At 40.6% G+C, this 22417-nt stretch overlaps 1 protein-coding gene across 1 annotated transcript in view; it reads right to left on the reverse strand.

Moving 5' to 3' along the window:
* iftap (intraflagellar transport associated protein) overlaps positions 1–22417 on the reverse strand; it is a 38575-nt gene that overhangs the window by 12178 nt on the left and 3980 nt on the right. The window contains 1 exon segment of the mRNA XM_078414805.1: positions 5722–5858. Within this exon segment, the coding sequence (XP_078270931.1) occupies positions 5722–5853 (132 nt within the window). The 5' untranslated portion in view covers positions 5854–5858.

A 22417-nucleotide genomic window follows, 5' to 3' on the forward strand; every position in this document is an offset into this window, starting at 1 on the left:
TGCCTGACCTGCTGAATTACTCCAGCACGTTTGTAAACCAGCATCGACAGTTCCTAGTTTCTCTATTCTTTAGGTTTGTAGTTACTTTCAAACAATTGTTGTAATATTTTGGATTCTGATGAATTATGGAGAAAAACCTTAATTTGAATATTATTTTGCAAATGCCTTTTTCAGCACATTGTAACTTTTATTAAATCAAACTCACTACTGTAAAATGCTTACTAATCTTGACTTTGCATGTTTTAGTCAAACTAGGTCACAAATTGTTCAGAGTGAATGCATTGCTTAATTTAACAAAGCAACCTACTTTGAGCTACACACTAGTTTAGACCTGACTGCAGGGGGCATAACCGTACTAGCAAAGCTATAGGTAATTTTTCACCACTAACCCTGAACAAGTAGCCCTGGTGGTCAGTTTGCCCTGGGGTCATGAATGAATAAACTGAAAGATTAAAAAGTACAAAGGAAACACCTCGCTTGGCAAGTAGGTTGATATTGTGAAACTCATTATCTTTGGTGATGTATTTGATTGTTTCAAGATTAAAATATTGGGCACACCATGATAGTCACAAGGTGGGCAGAAGCATTACTTCATTTTTTTCTCTTTTAAGCTTACTTAAATTAAATGTTATTTATCATTCCTAATAATTTCTGCCAAATGTAAATAAAATTTGCAGTACAGAATATATTGGGCCGTTCTTAGTCACGTGTGTGACCCAAAATGTGAAAAATTGTGGAATACATCTCTTCTAATTCTGAAAGCATTACAGGTATATTGTTGTGTACTGTATATATGACTTGTATTTGTCGAAGTGTATCAAGTGAATTTTTTATATGTTATGCTGACAATGTTTGTTCAGGGTCAGAGGTCAAATATGACTGGTCATGTGTGTGACCACGTGAGACATTAAATGTACATCTCTAAGTTTGTGGATGACACAAAGCTGGGTGGCAGTGTGAGCTGTGAGGAGGATGCTATGAGGCTGCAGGGTGACTTGGATAGGTTGGGTGAGTGGGCAGAAATATTACAGATGCAGGAGAATGTGGATAAATATGAGGTTATCCACTTTGGAGGCAAGAACAGGAAGGCAGATTATTATCTGAATGGTGTCAGATTAGGAGAAGGGGAAGTGCAATGAGACCTGGGTGCCCTTGTACATCAGTCACTGAAAGTAAGCATGCAGGTAAGGCAGGCAGTGAAGAAAACTAATGGCATGCTGGCCTTCATTGCGAGAGAATTTGAGTTTAAGAGCAAGGAGGTCCTACTGCAATTGTACAGGGCCATGATGAGACCACACCTAGAGTACTGTGTGCAATTTTGGTCTCCTAATTTGAGGAAGGACATTATTGCTATTGAGGGAGTGCAGCGTAGGTTCACCAGGTTAATTCCCAGGATGGCGGGACTGACAAATGATGAAAGAATGGGTCGAATGGGCTTATATTCATTGGAATTTAGGACGAGAGGGGATCTTATAGAAACATGTAAAATTCTTACAGGATTGGACAGGGTATCATATCATCATATCATATATATACAGCCGGAAACAGGCCTTTTCGGCCCACCAAGTCCGTGCCGCCCAGCGATCCCCGTACATTAACACCATCCTACACCCACTAGGGACAATTTTTACATTTACCCAGCCAATTAACCCACATACCTGTACGTTTTTGGAGTGTGGGAGGAAACCGAAGATCTCGGAGAAAACCCACGCAGGTCACGGGGAGAACGTACAAACTCCTTACAGTGCAGCACCCGTAGTCAGGATCGAACCTGAGTCTCCGGCGCTGCATTCGCTGTAAAGCAGCAACTCTACCGCTGCGCTACCGTGGATGCAGGAAAAATGTTCCCGATGTTGGGGGAGTGCAGAACCAGGGGTCACATTTAAGAATAAGGGATAGGCCATTTAAGACTGAGATGAGGAAAAACTTTTTCACCCAGAGAGTTGTGAATCTGTGGAATTCTCTGCCACAGAAGGCAGTGGAGGCCAATTCATGAATGTTTTCAAGAGTTAGATTTAGATCTTAGGGCTAAGGGAATCAAGGGTTATGGGGAAAAAGCCGGGACTGGTCATGACTGATTTTGGACAATCAGTCATGATCATATTGAATGGCGGTGCTCGCTCAAAGGGCCGAATAGCCGACTACTGCACCTATTTTCTGTTTCTATGTTTTCTATGTCCACACAAGAGAATATAGATTTAAGTGAACTAACTGAATTGGTTGGGAGTTTATAAATAATTAGTTTTACTCAATAACTAGTCAGGAATTCATTACCTGAAATGGCAGAAGAGGCAAAGCGTTCACCAGACCTCACAAAAACATATGCAGACTTGAATCAACCTGCACGTGGATTTACTAAGGAACATTAGAAATTTTACGAATGCCTTTCGTACCCGGGGAATCAACTCTCTGCAGCTGATTCATGACCTTCAGCTCTTAAAGGAAAACTGAACAGTGAATCAAAGCACTTCTGGGTAACACTGCACAACATCTCCAACACGGCACTTGGGTATAGCTGCTGGTGTATGGATGGGAAAGGCCCCACATCCATATATGCTGGCCTTTAGGAATCTCAAGAGGGCCCCAACACTACTGACCTCGATCAAACATCATTAAGATGTGCTACGAAGGATAAAAGCCAGAATTGAGGCAGAGAAGACCTGGTCCCATTACTGAAGGTTCAGTTATCACTCTCATCTAGTCAAGGTTAGCGAAGACAGCCACAAACACTAACTGATAATACAAGAAGGATTGTAATGGTGTCCGTTTAGCAGGTGTTCAGGTACCCAGCTGGTATTGAATTTAATAGTGGAACAGTTCAACACCTAAGATAAGTAATGCTATAAGAAATAGCAAGATTAGGCCATCAGGCCTGATGTCTGCTCTGCTATTCAATAGGAAGTGTCATTTTCATGTAATAATCTAATATCCTTGATTTTCTTAGCCTTTAAAAATAATTTGCCTTGTATTTAGTTAGTGGGCTATCAAAACCTATCGAAGAAATTTCATCTCATCCATATCCTGAATGGTCAACTTCTTATTGTTAGAATCTAACCCTGGTTCTAGATACATCAGCTGAGGAAACATCAATCCTACAGAAACTCAATCCAGCCCTTTAGTTAAGCTGTATTTTTCAAGGAGATCATTTCTCATTCATCTAAATTTGAGTAAGTCGGCCCAGTCTGCTTAATCTCTCCCCATATATAAAACCTGCCAGCCCAAAAATGAATCTGATGATCATGAGCACTCCCTCCATCACAAGTAGAACCTTTCTAAGGAGGGACAACCAGACGTATAAAATCTGATGGTCTTCTCTGATCCTCATATAAATGGAGACAACATCTCTTGTAATCTAATTTTTCCTGCAATAAAGACCCACATTTCATTTGCCTTCCTAATTGCCTGTAGTATCTTTGTTAATTTTTAGTGTGCAAGACACCTAGATCCCTCTAAACAATTCACCTACCAATCCCTTACCATTTTCAAAATGGATGATATTACAATTTTCCATACAATATCTACTATGCTCTTTACCCATTCGCATTACAAATTATATCCTCCTGAAGCACTTTCTGCATCCTCCTCACAGCCACACTGTCACCCAGCTTTGTGTCACCAGCAAGGTTAAAAATATTGTACACAATCGCCTCATCCAAGTCAATGACATAAATTGTGAATGGCTGGGACACCAACACTGAACCAAGTAGCACCAAATTGGTCGCACCTTCCAATCTGTTTAGCACTACTCTTTATCTTCTGCCCTCCATCCACAACAATATACTACCCCATTACTGTGGACTAAATTTAAAAATCTCTTATGTGGCACTTAGTCAGAGGCCGCAGAACATCCAAATGTACATTAACAGGTTCACCTGTTAATCACAACCTCACAAATTCCAACAAATTTGTCAAACATAATCTACTTTTTAAAACATTGATGATGATTTGCTCAATTGTATTATTGTTTTCTAATCGTCTTGATATCACTTAATATTTTTGAAATAAATTTCAAGAGGGTCCTGCATCCACTTATAAACATGTATTTCGGACAGTCACTGAATCAAAAATGGACTGTATTAGTATCAACTTGCTTAACGTGATGGATCATTGGTCAGTAGTATATTCTTAAAAATAATTAGATAGCTCAAATCCAAAAGCAATTTTAACATTTTAACAAAATAATTAGTTAGCTCAAATCCAAAAGCAATTTTAACATTTTTAACAAGTTTAACATTTTTAATTGATGACCTGATGAAAAGTCATTGATCTTGTTGTACAGGTATATTTGACGTAGAGTGACAAGAAGAAGAGAACATTTTGTATATTTTATTCATCCAAAGAATCTAGGCTTTGTCAGCATTTAATTGCCCTAAGAGGTTCCTAGTAAGTTGCCCTCTTGAACTGCCAGTACTTGAAGAGTGGTGATACCCCCAATATTGTTTGGGAGGGAATTCCAGTATTCTGACCCAGCAACGGCGAAGGACTGATGATTGATTGATTGATTAAAAGATACAGCATGAATCAGGCCCTTCGACCCACCGAGTCCACGCCAACCATTGACACCAGTTCACACAAGTTCTGTGGTATCCCACTTTCACATCCACTCCCTACACAATAGGGGCAATTTACAGAGGCCAACTAACCTGCAAACCTGCATGCCATTGGATGTGGGAGAAAACCAGAGCTCCTGGAAGAAATCCATGCAGTCACAGGAATAACATGCAGACTCCACACAGACAGCACCCGAGGTCAGAATTGTACCTAGGTCTTTGGCGCTGTGAGGCTGCTGCTCTACTAGCTACATCATTATGTAAGATGATATATTTTCAAGTCAGGATGATATATGACTTGGAGGGCATCTACCTGGTGGTGGTGTTCCTATACATTTGTTGCCCTCATCCTTCTAGTGGGTAGACGTTGTGTGTTTGGAAGGTGGTGTCCAATGAGTCTCAGTGAGCTGCCACAGTGCATCCTACAGATGGTACCAACTGCTGCTACTATGCATTAGTAGTGGAGTGAGTGAATATTTATGTATAGGGAGCCTATCAAGCAGGATGCCAAGCTTGAAAGTGATACAATTGGCCCCAAGAATAGAGTTTTAAATTTTAACAAAGAAAAATATGCACATTTGAGGGGAGAGTTGACTTTGAATGAATGTAAAAATACATTGAAATATTTGACAGGCAATGACTGGAACTTACAGGAATCGTGCATAAACTGTTAGAAAATTATTACTTTATACACAAAAAAACCAAAGGAAAAAGAGATTCATGCGTGACTGGGGAAAATTAAAGATAGCATTATATCAAAGTAAGAGATTTATCAAATTGCCAGAAATAGTAGTAGCCTGACAATTGGGACAGTTTTAAAACACAAAGTAGACCAAAGAAATAAGAAGAGAAGATAAAATATGCAAGCAGACTAGTGGGAAACAAAAACAGACTGTAAGATCCTCTATGAGTATGTAAAAAAGGAAAACGACAAATGTGGGTCCCTTGGAGATGGGAAAGTTTACAAGAGGGAATAAGGAAATGGCAGAGAAGTCAAACTGTCTTCGCAGAAGACAAAAAATCTTGACAAAAAATATTGGATAACCAAAAGTGTAGCAAGAATGAGGAATCGAAGGAAATAAATAGTCAAGAAGTTGAAGGAAATGAGTAAGTGTCAAGATGCAATGTCATATGTTAACATAACTCCTATGTATCTCCAGCTCAAACATGCCTCATCATCGTCCTTAAGTGGTTGTTCTCCCTCCTCATGACAGCACATCAATACTTGCTTCATATCTTGGTGTTTTCCAGCATCTTCTGCTATCCCTGCAGTGGCAGAAGATGCTATCTTTTGTTTTTTCATGTCATCTGGAAACAAGGATATATAGATAGAAACTTTAGATAGAGATTTTAAAACTATTTAGATAGAAACTTTAAAACTACTTTGTTCACAAGTCATGAAGCTTGGCATTATGTTGCATCTAGAACGACACAATGCATCTTTTATTCCATAATCTATATGAAGAAGAAACAGACAGAATCTATACTCTGAGACATATAAAGTTCTACATGTCAATATTTTAGTATGGATTTCTCAATGCAATATCAGTGGAGTCAGCATTTTGCTGCATCATTAATCAAGAAAATCTTCACACTCATATTTTCTGCTGCCATTTGTGAAAAGAAAACCAAATTCAACTCTCCTCATCAGGACTTATAACATTCATTATGCTGCAGATTGTAAGATATTAGTAATTTCTCCACTAACAGCAATTGCAAAAAGGGTAGAAATTCAGTGGGGAGGAAGAAAAGGCATTAGATGCCCATTTTTTGTGCAGAACTGTAAAATTTGAGCACAGCTACAAAAAGAATAAGCAAAAACGAAACATTCATGGACTGTTTGCATTATATCAAAAGTCAAGATTCAACCAAAGTTCCTGTTCATTTTCCATTAGCCATTCCGATTACTTTTTAGTTCAAATTAAATGTTAAAAAGTTGCTTTTCACAATAGACAGATAAATCCTTCTTCTAGAATTGGACTCACCATCAAGAAAATATTCTACTTGAAAATGAATGTCAACACATTTTGCATTGAAATATATTTGCCATAATTTCACTATTTTCAGTTACTGTTCCCAATCATAGAAACTTACTGTGCCTTCTAGCAGTCTCAGCTTAAAGCTTGCATATCTAATTATTTATGCCAGTATCCAAAATCTCAATAGATTGGAAAAGTTAAGATGTTGGAACATCTTATTACATCCAAATAATCAGAAAATAAACTCTTTCTTTATATTCTCAATGATTCATCTTCCTCCCACCCAATTAGATCCTTGTAATAAAATAGCCTCCAAATCTAGGTGATCTTAATCTTTTTTCCTAACCGTCTATTCTCCATGCAATTACCATTAATTTGTTTCCTCTCAATTAAAATGACAATGGAAGTCAGAATATAATCTTGAAGGGTCAAATTGCCTCCCTTGGTGCTGTAAAGATGATAAATAGGAATAACACATAATAGGCTAAAATATGTTGTGTTGGTTATTGAAAATTTGCCCTAATAACATGCAAATAAATTTGTGCAGAAACTCAATGGGAAGAACTCATTTTTCAGAAAGTTTGCAGTTTTAGTCACAAAGATTTCTTGCCGTAAGAAATCATGAGCTTGGAATTAGAGGCTCAATGTGGGGACATATCTTGGAATTAGAGCCTCAATGTGGGGACATACCTTGAAATTAGAGCCTCAATGTGGGGATATTGGCCTGCGAAAGAATGTTCGCTTATGCTGCCTATGGATTTGAATGATTTTGTCAAAACACCCAACATCCAATCTCACTTAAAGGGGATGAACTCATCATGAACTCACAGAATGTTAACATCCACTGGAACACTTGGAAGACCTCCTGAACTATGATTCTGTCTCAGTCCACCAAGTCAAGCTGGATCTCCCGTTTGCTAGCCATTTTAACCCCTTTCACCATTCCTATACTGACCTTTCTGTCTTTGGCCTCCTTCGTTGCCAGTGTAAGGCCAAACATGAGGAACAGCACCTCATATTTCACTTGGGTAGCCTACAACCTAATGATACGAATGTAGCATTCTCCAATTTTAGGTAACTAACCTATAAACTACCCTTCCTTCCCACCCCTCCCCCACTTCCCCGTGCCCCACCTGGACTCGCATCCATTCCCCCCCTTCCCCCTCTAGATGTATAAATGATTCTAGAAATTCCTTATATGTTTGTTCATGGCTCCTGCAGAACCTTTCTAAAACATCACAGGTTTCTTCATTTTCCATTGTTTGTGATCCTGACAAAAATAGCATGTCTAATGCATTATCCTGAAATAGAAAGTAGTTAGAGATATAGCACTCAATAATTTCAAACAAAAAACAAATTCATTTTACATAAGTGTAAGGTGAAGGGTTGAATCCATTCTCATCCTATTATTTCTAAACATTGATAAATCAGGAATTATGGAGAAACATATTTATACTAAAGTATAGAAATTAATTAAAACTAGCGGTAAATAAAAAAAAGTCTGAACAATTGACATGCCCTTATCTTTAGAGAGCAGGAATGAAAAAGAAAATAATTTATGTTACTGTTGTCTGAAAGTATAGATAGAATCAGATTTAGAGTATCCAGTTAAGTTCGAGACACTATTTCTCAGGAAGGATATATTGAGCTATGTTGGTCTTTGGTGAGTTAAGGGGGAGAGGAAACACAATGGCGGTGCATACAGATTTACCAGAATGATATAGGGATGAAAACAGGCGGCACCACTGAAGCTTATCTTCTTTGAGGAAAGATTAGAGGTGATGTAATTGATGTGTCTGAGATAAGTAAAGATGTGCAGTGTTTTCTCCTATGGGGAAAGTCCAAAACACTGGCGTAACTTTACAATTAGAGATGTGGCATTCAAAAACGATGGCTGGAAAATAAGTCAATAAAAGAAGAGGACCATACACATTCATGGACCTGCTTCTTCAATCGATAAGACCATGGTCGAACATTTACCTCAACTTCATTTTCCCACTTTGCTACCAAGACACTACTAACTCTAGCTAAATTGGAACTTACAAAATTGAGAAAATTAGATTTAGATGTTAAATAAGGTATTACAGGTAGCAGATTGTTGCCATTGAACTAAATATATAGTTCAGCCATGATCAAGCTGAATGCAGCAGCAAGCTCCACGGTTCCTATGAGGCAGAGTTTCATCTATGAAATAATACTTCAAATACTATAGCACTCTCTAAATAGCACTTCCAGACGTGTCACGTTAAACCATAGCTCCCTTGTTTAAAGACTTAAATGTACCACCAACTAAACAAAGCAAACATTTGCACAGACCTCGAGTAACCCATTCATTAACAACTCAGTCTGAAGAAGGGTCTCAACCCAAAACATCACCCATTCCTTCACTCCAGAGATGCTGCCTGTCCCGCTGAGTTACTCCAGCATTTTGTGTCAATCTATTGACTAGATATTCTTTCAATTCATAATCACTGAGTGGGAACTATTCTGAACATAACTGATTGTTTGATATCATAATGTGATATTACACAAACAGGATAGTAAAGGAGTAAACAAATTCATTATCAATTTGAATAATTTGTACATTAGATATACAGAGGATAATGTCCGAGGAGTTATCCTCGGGGTAGCACAACGACACAGCTGGTAGAGCTGCTGCCTCACAGCGCCAAAGACCCGGGTTCAAACGTGACCTCGAGTGCTGTCGGGTGGAATTTGCACGTTCTCCCTGTGACCGCCTAGGTTTCCTCTGGATGCTCTGGTTTCTTCCAACATCCCAAAGGCGTGTGGGTTTGTACATTAATTGGCTTCCGTATATTGCCTCAAATGTGTAGGGAGTGGATGAGAAGGGGGTTAAAGGGGAACTAGCATGAACGGGTGATCAATGGCTGAGGTGGACTCGAGAGGCCGAATGGCCTGTTTCCATGCTGCATCTCTAAACTAAACTAAATTGAATTGAATTGAATAAATTTTATTAGCCAAATATGTATACATACAAGGAATTTGCCTTGGTGCTTTGCTCGCAAATAACAACACGATATAGTGGACAATTAAAATTACAACATTATAATTTAAACATGTGAAGAATTAAATAAAATACCAGAGCAAAAGGAGGCTACAGACTTTTGGCTGTTGAGTAAGCTACTGCTCGTGGAAAAAAATCTGTTTTTATGTCTGGCTGTGGCGGCTTTGACAGTCTGGAGTTGCCTTCCAGAGGGAAGTGCTTCAAAGAGTTTGTGGCCAGGGTGAGAGCTGTCAGAGATGATCTTACCCGCTCTCTTCCTGGCCCTTGCAGTGTACAGTTCGTCGATGGGGGGAAGGTTGCAGCCAACAACCTTCTCGGCTAATTGAATGATACGCTGCAGTCTCCAGATGTCATGCTCGGTGGCTGATCCAAACCAGACCGTGATGGAGGTGGGGACAGACTCCATGATGGCAGTATAAAACTGGACCATCATTGCCTGTGACAGATTGTGTTTTCTCAGCTGCTGCAGGAAGTAGATCCTCTGTTGGATCTTTTTGACTGTGGAGTCGATGGTGGCCTCCCATTTATGGTCCATGGAGATGATGGTTCCAAGAAACTTAAATGAATCCACAGATGTGGCAATGGTGTTGTTGATGGTAAGTGGGGGGAGGGGAGGGTGAGCTCTCCTAAAGTCTACAATCAATTCCACCATCTTAAGTAGGGTTGCCAACTGTCCCATATTAGCCGGGACATCCCGTATTTTGAGCTAAATTGGTTTGTCCCGTACAGGACCGCCCTTGTTCCGTATTAGGCCCGGGGGGCGCTGTTGGCCCGGACGCTGCCTAATGGAGGTTGCGTAGTCTTATGATTTTCTACATGTCTACTTTTCTACCCCTTGATAATGGATTCCCAACATTTTCTCAATGACAGATGATAGTAAACTATAAACTAACTGGCTGTCCTGCTCTCTGCTACCCTTCTTCCCTGAATAGGTTAATTCCCGGAATGGCGGGACTGTCATATGTTAAAAGACTGGAGCGACTAGGCTTGTATACACTGGAATTTAGAAGGATGAGAGGAGATCTTATCGAAAGGTATATGATTATTAAGGGGTTGGACACGTTAGAGGCAGGAAGCATGTTCCCAATGTTGGGGGAGTCCAGAACAAGGGGCCACAGTTTAAGAATAAGGGGTAGGCCATTTAGAATGGAGATGAGGAAAAACTTTTTCAGTCAGAGAGTTGTGAATCTGTGGAATTCTCTGCCTCAGAAGGCAGTGGAGGCCAATTCTCTGAATGCATTCAAGAGAGAGCTAGATAGAGCTCTTGAGGATAGCGGAGTCAGGGGGTATGGGGAGAAAGCAGGAACGGGGTACTGATTGACAATGATCAGCCATGATCACATTGAATGGCGGTGCTGGCTCGAAGGGCCAAATGGCCTACTCCTGCACCTATTGTCTATTGTCTATTGTCTATCACATTTGCAATTTCCCAATCCTCTGGCACCTCTCCAGAATGCAGGGTATTTTGTTATGTTACAACCAATACATCACCTTTCTCTATAGCCACTTCCTTTAGGTCCCCAGTATACAAACCATCTGGTCCAGGACACCTTCTTTGGTCCCATCAGCTTTCCTAGCACTTTTCTCTCTAGTTGCAGAGATTGTTTAAGTTCATCTTTCTCTAAAGCCCAAGAGAGACACAAAATGCTGGAGTAACTCAGCACCTCTGGAGAGAAGGAATTGGTGACGTTTCATAGAAACATAGAAAATAGGTGCAGGAGGAAGCTTTTTGGCCCTATGAGCCATTGTGATTATGGCTGATCATCTAAAATCAGTAACCTGTGCCTGCTTTCTCCCCTTCTTCAGACTCAAGCCCTTTAATTATCTATAGTTATTGGGATGATTTTAGTGTTCTATCATGAAAACTAATCCAAAATAATCATTCAGAACCTCTGCAAATTTTCCATTTACCTTTATTAACTCCCATTCTCATCTTCTCAGGGACCAATATTTATCAAAATCTCGCAAAAAGATTGCCCAAATCTTGCTGAAAATAATATTTAGAGAATTTTTATTGAAAATATTTTTATTGCCTGGTTTTGTAATTAATGTTTCCTATAAGAGATAAAATCAAATAAATTGACTTCCGGTGGCGCCATGTTGGACTAGACAATCTAAAAAGTTAGCTCTCAAAGAAACCAATTAAAACTAGCTCTTTTAAACATTAGTAACAACAGGAAGCGGGCCAATCGCAAGTTATATCGACAACGAAAGTTAACGATAAATAAAAATATGGAGACAAGGTTAAACAAAAAGGATAATGCGGATACTAAAGCTACGGACTCGGCAAAGAGAGCCACGCCAGATAAGGGAACCAGCTGTGGGGAACAAGACTCCGTAATATTGGCGGAGCTACGCAAGTTAAGACAAGAGCACACAGAAGCGGTAAATGACAACAAAAAAGCTCTGGTGAGACTAGAAACTAATTTAAAGGAGCTTTTGGAGAGAACCGCTTCACTGGAGCGACGAACAGTGAACATAGAAGAAAGGTTGGGGGAGACGGAAGACAGGGCAGCGCGGCTGGAAAGATCAGTCGCCTTTCTTCTTCAAAGAGAGGCGGCGTTAGCCGCAAAATGTGACGACTTGGAAGCAAGAGCGAGACGTAATAACATACGGATACATGGATCCCGGAGGGCGCTGAGAAAGGCGACACCATAGGATTTGTGACTGATTTCATCCGAACAACATTACAAATCTCGGCGGCCGTCGATATCCGCATCGAAAGAGCGCACCGCTCGCTGACTACCAAACCGAAAGAGAGTGCGGCTCCCCCGCGAGCCATCATCGCCCGCTTCATTGACCACCAGGTGAAAGACCGCATCATACAACAAGCATGGAAACAAAAAATAACATATGAGGAACGGACCATTTACTTCAACCATGACTACACTACCGAGATACAGAAGAAGAGGAAACAAGTGCGGGATGTAATAAAAAAGTTGAAGGAGAAAAACATAAAGGCACAGTCCCCATATCCTGCAAGACTGAAGGTGTTTCTGGGAACAGAGACGAAGACATTCAATACACTGATGGAGGCTGCCCCCATGCTGAAGGACATGGGGATCCATGTGGAGGAGGACGAGTGGGAGAAACTACAGAGAGTGAGGATGGAGGGCAGCTGGACTACGGGGACAGGACAGAAGGGAAAGAGGAGACAGCCACCCATCACAGAGGCGGACATACAAGCCCTCGGTCTGTGAACTCTGAGGTTCACAGTGGTAAGGACTAAAAAATTTTTTAAAAAACAGCCTGGAACTAAGGGTAAAAAAATAATGACAATCCTGAAGTATATATAATGCGGACAATCTGAATTTATGTTTAATGTTCAAAGAATTGAAAAGGAGCTAGTTATGGGATTTAAGTAACACTTATACTGAATAATGTCAAAATTGGTTGAAGGAGCAAAGCTGGATCTCAATTTGAGCAAGGAGCAACTTAATTCTGAGAAGTTGCAGGTGCACATTGTGCTATTTCCCCAGAGAGATTGCCACACTCTCTGATGACGGGACTTTTGGGAGTCACATGTTATTTTTGTATAGTAGTTCAGAGGGAGATGTGTATTGTTTGTTTGTTTTTTCGCTGTGTATCGTTTTGCACAGTTGTTTTGATTTATAGGAGGAACCGAGTTTATGGCCTACATCTTAAAATGTCATGAATAAGTTGAACCTTGTTTCTTATAATGTGCACGGTCTAAATCACCCTATTAAGAGAAAGAAAATATTGAGTCAGTTGAAGAAACTACAATGTGCCATTGCACTAATCCAAGAAACTCACTTGAGTGAAAATGAACATAAAAAACTGAAAAGGGAATGGGTAAACCAAGTATTCCATGCTTCATATGGCAAGAAAAGGGGGGTGGCCATACTAATTAATAAATCCCTACCATTTTCTGTAGAGAAAGTGATTAAAGGTGATATGGGAAGATATATCATGGTGGTTGGCACAATAGGAGATATGAGTATTTCAATATTAAACATCTATGCCCCAAATGAAGAAAATGAAACATTCTTTAAAAACATAGCCAATATACTTACCAGTAACGGACGAGGGATGATAATTTTGGGAGGGGATTTTAATACCATACAGAATGGTAACTTAGACAGGTTGCCATCTGAGAGGGGACCAAAAACAAAAAAATCCAGAGTCCTAAATAATGTTATAAAAGAATTAGGTCTGGTTGATCCATGGAGACATAATAATCCTAAAGAGATTTTACCTTTTATTCTAACCCACATGGGAGTTATTCGAGAATAGACTTTTTTTGTGTGTCAAAACAACAGATACATACAGTCAGGGACTGCAGTATAGAATCCATAACTATAAGTGACCACGCCCCTGTCATACTATCCATTGAGCTGGGCAGGGAATCCTTCTTTAAGTACTGGAGACTTAATGTGTCAATCCTATCAGATGAAAAGGTTGTCAAAGAACTAAAACTAAACTTAAAGGAATATTTTCAAATAAATGACAATGGCGAGGTCTCACCATCGACATTATGGGAGGGAGGAAAAGCAGTCATGAGAGGGAAAATAATAGAGATAACTTCCAGATTGAAAAAAACCCGAATGGAAAGGCAAGGAAAGCTAGAAAGTAAAATCAGAGAGTTGGAGTTAGAACATAAAAGAACAAGAAACAACTCTATTCTCGTCAAATTAAAAAAAATGAGACAAGAGTTAGACGAACTTTTAACATATAAAGCAGAAGGAGCTCTTCGTTTTATAAATCAAAGATATTATGAGATGGGTAACAGAGCAAGCCGGTTACTGGCATTCCAACTGCGAAAAGCTCAAACAAATAGAATAGTTACAAAAATAAGACATCCCACTTCCAATTTTATTATGGCTAAGCCAAAAGAGATAGCAAAGGCCTTTGCAGAATATTATAAAAACTTATACAGTGACTCAGAATCTAATCTCACTGAGACCAAAACACAAGAATTTTTCAAAAAACTACATTTACCAGCATTAAAGGTAGAAGAAGCATCTGAAATGATAAAACCAATTTCGTCACAAGAAATAGCCGATACTATAAAAACCCTTAAAAGTAACAAATCCCCAGGTACAGATGGCTTCTCAGGGGAGTATTATAAATGTTTTGCAGAAGACATAACACCAGAATTATGTAAAGTTTTTAATTATGCGCTATCAACAGGAAACCGCCCAGATACTTGGTCAGAAGCCATAATTTCCGTATTACATAAGGAGGGCAAAGATCCGACTTCATGTGAGGGATATAGACCGGTCAGCTTGCTCTGTAATGATTTAAAAATATTAACAAGCATACTAGCACAGAGAATGCAACAACATATAACTAAATTAATCAAGCCAGATCAAACGGGGTTTATCCCGGGGAGACAGGGGGCTAACAATATCAGGAGAACACTAAATCTTATATCATGTGCTAAAAATAATCCCAGACCTACCATGCTGCTTAGCCTAGATGCACAAAAAGCGTTTGACCGTGTGAAATGGAACTTTTTATATCAAACATTGAAGGTTTTTGGGTTTCACTCAACGTTTATAGACTGGGTAAGAATTGTTTATAAAAATCCCAAATCACGGATCAGAATTAATGGCTGCTGCTCAGACTTCTACCTCAAAAGAGGAGTCAGGCAAGGAGATTGCCTGAGCCCGCTACTGTTTGCTGCAAGTATTGAACCGTTAGCAGAGTCAATAAGACAAAATAAAAACATTAAAGGAATAAAAGATGAAGGGGGCATAGAACACAAGACGTCATTATTTGCGGACGATTTATTAACATACATAGTGGAGCCCTCCACGTCTATACCAGCTCTACTAGATAACCTAAAAGAATATGGTGAAATATCAGGATATTTGACAAATGAAGCCAAATCAATAGCAATGATGCTCTCAGGAGATTGTCCAGTGGAACTTAAAGAAAAAGTCCATTTTAAATGGACCAAAAAAGGGTTTAGATACCTTGGTATAATTATCACTTCGAATACAGCACAGCTATTTGAAGCTAATTATGGGAAACTGATATCTGAGATAAAGGATGATTTGGCTGGATGGGAGATTTTACCGTTGACTCTGGTGGGAAGAGTAGAAACAGTCAGAATGAATATATTGCCAAGACTGTTGTTTTTGTTCCAATCGTTGCCTATTATGATCTCGGGAGCTTTTCTAAAAAAACTGGATAAAATTATATCGAAATTCTTATGGCAAAGTAAAAAAGCAAGAATTAAATACAAGACGCTTCTTAGCAAAAAAGAAAAGGGAGGGTTGAACTTGCCTAATTTAAGAAATTATTATTGGGCAACGCAACTCAGAGCCTTAATCATGTGGACCACTAAAGAGAAAGATTCAATGTGGGTGGAGATGGAGCAAAACGCTTGTAAAAATTTGCCTTTAGAATCACTCCCATTTTTAAACGAGAAGGCCCTGAAGAGGCTCAGGATGGGCAACGAGTGGATTAGGGTAACAATGAAAATCTGGTCAGCAGTAAGAAAGAAGCTGAAGCTGTCAAATTCGGTAAGCAGGGCTACTAGAATAGCAAAAAACCCAGACTTTGTACCATCTACCATGGACTCAGGATTTGACAGATGGGCTGACAAAGGGCTAATATACATAGATCAAATGTTTCAGGGACAAACAATGAAAATATTCACACAACTTCAAAAAGAATTCAATTTACCTGCTCATGACTTTTACAAATTCTTACAGCTAAGAGATTACCTACAGAAACATCAGGAATGGGAGAACATCTGCAAGACTCCATCTAAATTAGAGGAAGTGTTGTGGGGGTTCTCGGAAGACAAGTCAAAAAAAGGGATTATATCAAAAATTTATGAAGCACTACAACATGAATCCAAAGAGAACAACTTACATATCAAAGAAAAATGGGAACTGGAAGCGAATATCATAATATCAGAAGAAGGGTGGGAGGAATCATTTAAAGAGGGACATAAACTAACTAAGAGCCCAACATGGAGGGAATTTGACTGGAAAGTTAAAATGCGTTACTTTTATACTCCATTCATTACATCGAAATATAGTAATACAACTGATTTATGTTGGAGGGAGTGTGGAGAAGTTGGGGACTCCACTCATATATTCTGGGATTGCCCAAAAATACAGGATTTCTGGAAGAATATTCAAAAGGAAATTAAACAGATTATGGGCATTAACTTCCCTCTGGAACCAGCACTTTACATTTTGGGTATAATTCCTGACAGTATGACAGATAAGAGTTCGAAACATTTACTGACAATCCTGCTGCTGATAGCAAAGAAGACGATAACAACTTCGTGGTTGAAACCACAGCCTCCAAGCATAATGCAATGGAGAGATAGGGTAAAAAATGTGTATATAATGGAAAAAATCACAGCAAGGTTACAGTTGACAACAGACATGTTTGATAAAAGATGGTCATTATTAATACAGGCAATGCCGGGACTCGAGTCTCTTCCGTTTTTGGGAACTTAAAGTAAGGGTATTTACATTCAATATGCATCTCCTATGTTTGTTTAGTTTGTGTTTGTATGTATGTAAAAAAAATAATAATAAAAATAAAGTAAAAAAAAAAAAAATCAAATAAATTGTTAATAAAATAAATTTCCAGTGTTTTAACTGGAAAAACTGAAAGCAAATTATGAATCTGAATGCAGTTGATGTTTCCAGAATTAATTGCTTTTTAACATGGAAACCGAGATGCTTCATCATAAGTCATCTTAAAACACAACAGTTAAAATCTGCAATAGGAACACATATCCAACTTCTGCAAATGCATTCTCTGGGGAATCGTGAATGAACCAGTACAAACTGTTTACACAAGGCAATCTCAATGATTTATGCAAAACATGGTGGTTTAGAAGCAGGAAATCTTCTTATCTATTGTTCTGACTTCTACCATTGATAAGTTAGTATGCATACAAACTGCTGCAGTATTTTTAAAACTTGTCTGAAAAAGTTGTAGGTTATACCTTTGATTAATTATACAATTTATTTGTTGATGTAATAACTGACATCCGGAATTGAAAATGATCCCCTGGAGAACATATGCGTTATCAAGTAAGTGATCAAGTTATTTCTTTGCACCGTGACTATGTTATACAAATAATTGTGGTGGAATACAAATTGAGCTAAATCAGAATGTTTGGTAATCTTTCATTGCACTGTTTGTTTTTACACAAGAGCAATTTTCCTCGAAAGAAATAAAAAAACTGCAATTATATCGTGCTTTTCATCCCTTACGATGCCCTAAAATGTGTCTCTGCCAGTGCAGATTCCACATACAGCAATTGAGATGCATTAGCCTGCTTCTGTTTTGCATGGTGAAAAAATATTTGCAAGGAAACTGGAAGAACTCATTACTGCTCTGCAGAAAGTGCCACGATAACCTTCAAGTCCATGGAGTCGGTCATATGGCTCAATGAGTTCACATCAACCATTCAAGTGCCCATTTTGCACCAAAATGCAGTTGATCAACATCAACTTATCCTGCCTCCTTTACGAATCTGTATCCATGAAGGTCACTGACACTTAAGGTTTTCAAAATTATGCTAGAGGTCCACCACCGATTTTCCGGCAACTGGTTGTCGTCGTCCCCCCCCCAAATCCGGACAAATTGCCCCCCAGAAAATGTGGCACCTAGCCCGGGTGAGGCAGCTGATCTCAATTTCATCGGGACTTCCGCGACATCGGGGGGTCGAATCTGCCCCCTGCGACCGGGGCTCTGGAACCCCAGACCCATGACAAAATAGGCAGACCCATGACAAACTTCCACAGCCAGCCAGCCAAACTTCCACAGCCACGGGGTAGCAGCCTGGTATCTGCAACCCCGTGAACCCCCCCACCGTCCCCCCGTCCCAAGACCATGACCTTTGTTAGTCTGGCAGCACGGATAATCCAGAAAGGCTCTGGAACCAAGGGTAGGTATTTGATCATCTTGTCAATGTCATCCTAAAGTGTTCACTTTCTTCAAAATATTTATGTTGCCAAGTTTTATTCCTCCTGCTAACGCCAAAATTAAGAAATTTAAAACCATAATGCAAAATATAATACATACAAAACTGACTATTAGGCAAGATTATTGCAAATAATCTCTCATGCTGAAAAAATCCATCTGACTTCAAACTTTGTTTCCCATAACTTAGCTAATTCTGAATCCAAACAGCTTTTTTAAAATAAATTATTCCATAATAACCCAGCTCTGTGGTACTCCAACAACCTAATGATTCTAATGATCAGGATTTTTTCTAAATGGTATATATCTCCAAAATCAGTCTGCTTTCTTCATGATCATTGGATCTGGAAAGACAAATCTCATGGTCCTGGACTGAGCACTGAACCCATGGTGAGCAGGGCCTCAAACAACTTAATAGAATAATAGCAGAATAATAGCAGAAGAAGCCCTATTCACAAAGTTCCCTACCCAGAGATCTGTTAACCGTCCAACAGCAGAGTGTAGACAGGAAATAACCTGCAGAGATTGGTCTGTAAATTCATTTCAAGAATTGCTATGGTTTGTCGGAACTACTTGCAACAAACAGTGAAATCAGAGTAAATATCTTTCCTACCTAATCTACTACTTTTTTGAAAATCATTTAAAGACCTTGATATAAATCAACATAATTTTGGTTTGGGTCTTCACTTTTGATGACATTCTCGGTTTCACGCATCGGAACTCTGTCTTTTTATTTGATCAGCGTCCTGCATCTATTTCTTACCAGTGGGTTGCAAACAAAAGGAGCACATCCTATCTGTTAGAATTTCTCTCCAGCATCCTTTGGTTCAAAATACTGTGCACTTTAAGTTGTTAAGAGTTCAAGTTGATAACAGCATAGCGAGGGACCTTCATGAATAACGAGACTAGTCTAGCTCCGTAACCAAGATTAAAAGAATGACACTACAGAAGGTACAAACAGCATCAAGTCAAACCAGCATGGATCCCAGCACATAGTAATTTCAACAAGTGATTTCCAGCATGAGCCCTTGTGCGTCCCTGAGCCTCCAGTGATCCATTAGATCATTATGGGAATCATTATGATGACTCACATTGCAACTTACACTGATAACAATCGTGTTATCTTTAATGCACAAGGATTTCATTGTATAATAGAGGGATTCATATTAAATACCTAATAAAAATGTAGTTATAAACTACAAACAAATTTAATAAAATCTCTGGCGAAGTGTTCAGTGAGAGATCAATTGCAGGGAGCATACAGCCTCTCTTCATTCTGTGGTTTGAACTGATGAAGCATGGGCATCTGTCAACTTCTTTTCTTGGAAGAACATTTATACAGTGACAACCACAAAAAAAATTGATGTTTGGCAACATACAATATGCAAAATGTGAGGTGATCAAAGAAAGTGCTCTTTTCAGTCATATCATTAGAGAATAGTAAAAATTCTATTCCACAACCTAATTTTGAAAATGATTAGTTCACCAAATATTGTGCAGTACAAACCAGATTTAGAATGTTGTATTTCTTCCATTTATTGTAGCCACATTTGAGATCATTCGCAGAAGCAAAGTCATTATGATCAATACTAGAGAAGTATATAGTTCTGCAGATACCTCAAGAAAACACAGACTGGATTAGGAACTCTATTTTGAGGACAGTATACTCGCAGCCAAACCGTACCAATATAGCGTTGGCAAGAAACAAGGCACGTTCATTTTCAGATGAACTGGAGAAGCAATACCTGAATCGTTGCAAGACATCTTAAAGAAAAAAGGTAAGAAATTTAACGTATCTTTACTTTTGTCTCTTTTAAAAAACTGTCCGTGGCAGCTCATTGCCCTACTTTCTCTTTCTGCAATTCAGTGTTCCACATTCTTCAAAATGTTTTTATCAACTTCTCTGTAAACCATAAAATATCCATTGTCACAAATGCTTCTCATGCTAAAAAAATGCTTGTTCCAGCAACCTTTTCCATGAAACAACTCCCTCCAACTTTATGTGCAAGAAGGAACTGCAGATGCTGGTTTAAACCTAAGATAGACACAAAAAGAGTCAAGAGTCAAGAGTGTTTTATTGTCATATGTCCCAGATAAAACAATGAAATTCTTACTTGCTGCAGTACAACAGAATATGTAAACATAGTACACTGTAAACAATATGATAAACAAGGGAAAAAAAGTTCAGCATGTATATCTACACATACTCACAAGTACACACACATATATACACATATATATATATATATATATATATATATATATACACACACATACTCAAAAAACAAACAATAGTGCAATAATATTAATAATAATAATAATAATAATTACTCAGGTGGACCCGTTGGGTCCAAATCTCTCCTGCGGGCCTCTCCTGGAGCAACCCTCCCCGACAGACGATCCTGCGGGCCCACCAACCCTCTCCAACTGACGAAGTGCGTTGCTGGGCGGGGAGTGTCCCCCGGGGCCATGGGCGGGCGAGGGGGAATAGGGAACGGGAGAGGGAGCCACTGACCTCAGTCCCATGCCGCCAGCGCTGCAGCCAGAGTGAGCCATGGACCCAAAGACTTTCCTGCAGCCCCCTCCCCCTCATTGGCCCCAAACCTCTCCTGCATTGGTCCAGCACCCTCTCCTCCCCCACTCCCTCTCCTACCCTCTCCATCCCTCCCCCTTACTCACCCACTCCATCCCCCCTCAACCCCCACTCACTCGATCCCCCTTATCCCCCCCCTCCCCTCTCAGGCACTCGATCCCCCCTCAACCCCCCTCCTCCTCACCCACTCCATCCCTCCTCAACCCTCCCTTATCCCCCCTCCCCTCCCCTCCCCTCCCCCCCCTCAGCCACTCAATCCCCTTCAACCCCCCAAACCTCTCCTGCATTGGTCTAGCACCTTCCCCTCCCCCACACCCCCTTCCCCAACTCCCTCCCCACTCACCGACTCCATTCCCCCAAAAAAACCCTTATCCCCCACTCCTCCTCTTCCCCCCACTCACCCACTCCACCCCCCCTGAACCCCCCTTCCTCCCCTCCCCCCACCATCCACTCCACCCCCCCTCAACCCCCCTCCTCAACCCCCCCACTCACCCAACTCCATCCCCCCTCAAGCCCCCGTATCTCCCCCCTCTCCTCACCCCCCCCCTCCACCCACTCACCCAACTCCATCCCCCTCAACCTCCCTCCTCACCTCCCCCCCCCACCCACTCCATCCCCCTCAATCGCCCCCTCTCCTCACCCCCCTCCCTCACCCAACTCCATCCCCCCTCAACCCCCCTTATTTCCCCCCTCCCCTCCTCCCCATCCACCCCCCCCCCCGGCCCCTCACCCACTCCATACTCCCTCACATGGCCGGAAGCGAGCTGTGGCTCGCTACGGGTCACTGCCATTTGCTCCATCGCACGCGCGGACTAACGTCGAAAACGCAGCTCGACCTCCCGGCGGCGGGGGGGAGGGGGAGAGGGTGAGTGGGTGAGGGAGGGGGGGTGAGGGATAGGGGGGGGTTGAGGGGGGATGGAGTGGGTGAAGGGGAGGGGAGGAGTGGGGTTGAGGGGGGATGGAGTGGGTGAGGGGGTTTCAAGGGGGATGGAGTGGGTGAGTTAGCGGCAGCTCGTCGGCCCACAGTCGTCGTCCCCATTGGCCGCCACTCTCGTCACTCTGGCGGGTCCCGCCCCCGGCGGTCATCGTGGGCCCCCCCTCCCTCATTGGCCGTCACCCGGGCGGGTCCCATTGTGACGTCATACGTTGAACATTGCCAAGCGTCAGTTTAATAAAGTAATTTAAAAAAATTTAAATCTCTCTAACTTTAAAAATATAAGACCAATTTGAATGAAATTTGGATGAAGGTGTCCCCAGGACAAAGGTGAGTAAGGTGGTCCTAAAATTGTCGCGCTATCATGTGATAGCGGGGGCACAAAAATAAGGTTACATCACAGGCATGGGC

The sequence above is a fragment of the Rhinoraja longicauda genome, chromosome 18 (genome assembly GCF_053455715.1).
Source record: "Rhinoraja longicauda isolate Sanriku21f chromosome 18, sRhiLon1.1, whole genome shotgun sequence".
NCBI lineage: Eukaryota > Metazoa > Chordata > Chondrichthyes > Rajiformes > Arhynchobatidae > Rhinoraja > Rhinoraja longicauda.